The sequence below is a fragment of the Psammomys obesus genome, unplaced genomic scaffold (assembly GCF_907164565.1).
Source record: "Psammomys obesus unplaced genomic scaffold, mPsaObe1.curated_primary_1811, whole genome shotgun sequence".
NCBI classification, from domain to species: domain Eukaryota; kingdom Metazoa; phylum Chordata; class Mammalia; order Rodentia; family Muridae; genus Psammomys; species Psammomys obesus.
Window position 1 is genome coordinate 5,541,691 of NW_026596466.1, and position 1,270 is coordinate 5,542,960.

Genomic DNA, 1,270 nt, shown 5'->3' on the forward strand with positions numbered 1-1,270 from the left:
CTTTGGGATTCAAACGGTCCACAGTGCCCTAAGGCCTACGCACGGCAGGCAGCTGGCAGCGTTGGCCTTGCCGTCGGGTCACATCCCACCTGGGCTCCGTCTCTCTCAGTGGGAGAACCGTCCAGCCTGGTCAGACCTCCGCCCGCGTGTCGCTTCCCGGCCACCGGGTCTGTGCTCCGCCTTGGCCGGAGGTGGCGCTCTGCGCCCCTTGGATGCCAGGCCGAACCCAGGAGTTCCTCACCCGGGGCTTCTTTTCTGTCTTCCCTTCCCCCCCCCCCCCCAGCTCCCCGTTCAGGGTACGGCTGGGCCTTCGGCCAGGGGCTAAGGACCTGGAGGGTGCAGGGTGTCAAGGTGGAGATGAGGCAGGCGGCAGCCTACCCCCCGACCCGGGCCTCGCTCCCACCTCCACACAAGTTCCTCAGTCAGGTGTCCCGGGCTTTGGCTTTGGGGCGCGGGCGCGTGGCAGCCGTCAGGTGAGTGCCCCAGACGCGCCCCTAAACCCGCCCCGCCTCTCCGCGAAGACTCACTCCCCCTCCTTTTATGGAGTGGGGAAGGCTGGAGCACGGGATCCTTACAGTGGGAAGCGGCTCTCGGGCGGGGGCCAAGCCGACTCTCATGCCCTTTTTGGCGCAGCAGCTCTGGGCGCTGCCCTTTACTGCCGCTGGGGCCCGAGAGAGAGGCGAGCCGGAGACGGCCGTGCTTCTGCAGCGGCCTCCTCCCCTCCCCGCCCGGTGCCGCAGGATTGCAGCTGGCACTGAAGGGTGGGCAAGCTCGAGGGAGGGGCGCTCCGGGAGTCCGGGCGCCTGTGGGCTCCGAGCCGCGGGCGCCGAGCTTGGATGGATTTAGCTGCCTGCGTGAGCGCGTGTGTGGCCACTGCAGTGGCGGTGGCGGCCGGGCCCGACCCGGCCCGCGAGACCCCTGCGCGCTTCCGAGGTGCGGGTCCCGGGCTCGGAATCCGGGGGAGGCGGAGGGCGGGGGCGGGGGAGGGGCGCGGCGGCGGCGCTATAACCCCCTCCCTGCCGCCGGCCGGCTCCACACGCGCGTCCTGCGGAGCCCGCTCAACTCCGGGAGCCCGGCCTGCCTGCGCCGTCTCCTCCTCCGGTCTCCCCGCGGCTGCTGCGGCGGCGGCGCCAGCTCGGCCCTCCGCCCGCCCTCCAGCCCGCGAGGGCGGCGGAGCGAGGCCCCGGGCGGGCTGACTGCTGCCAGGCGGCGCGGCCGCGGGAGCTGCCCGGCCCCGGCGGGCGGAGGGCGGAGCGCCGCGCCGTAGCGG

General features: G+C 73.3%; 1 protein-coding gene across 2 annotated transcripts in view; it reads left to right on the forward strand.

The window, feature by feature from the left end:
* The first annotated feature begins 318 nt into the window (after positions 1-318).
* Pdgfa (platelet derived growth factor subunit A) overlaps positions 319-1,270 on the forward strand; it is a 20,054-nt gene continuing 19,102 nt past the window's right edge. For both annotated transcript variants that reach the window (XM_055598632.1, XM_055598633.1), the window contains exon 1: positions 319-473. In XM_055598632.1, the coding sequence (XP_055454607.1) occupies positions 358-473 (116 nt within the window). In that variant the 5' untranslated portion in view covers positions 319-357. The remainder of the gene's footprint in view (positions 474-1,270) is intronic.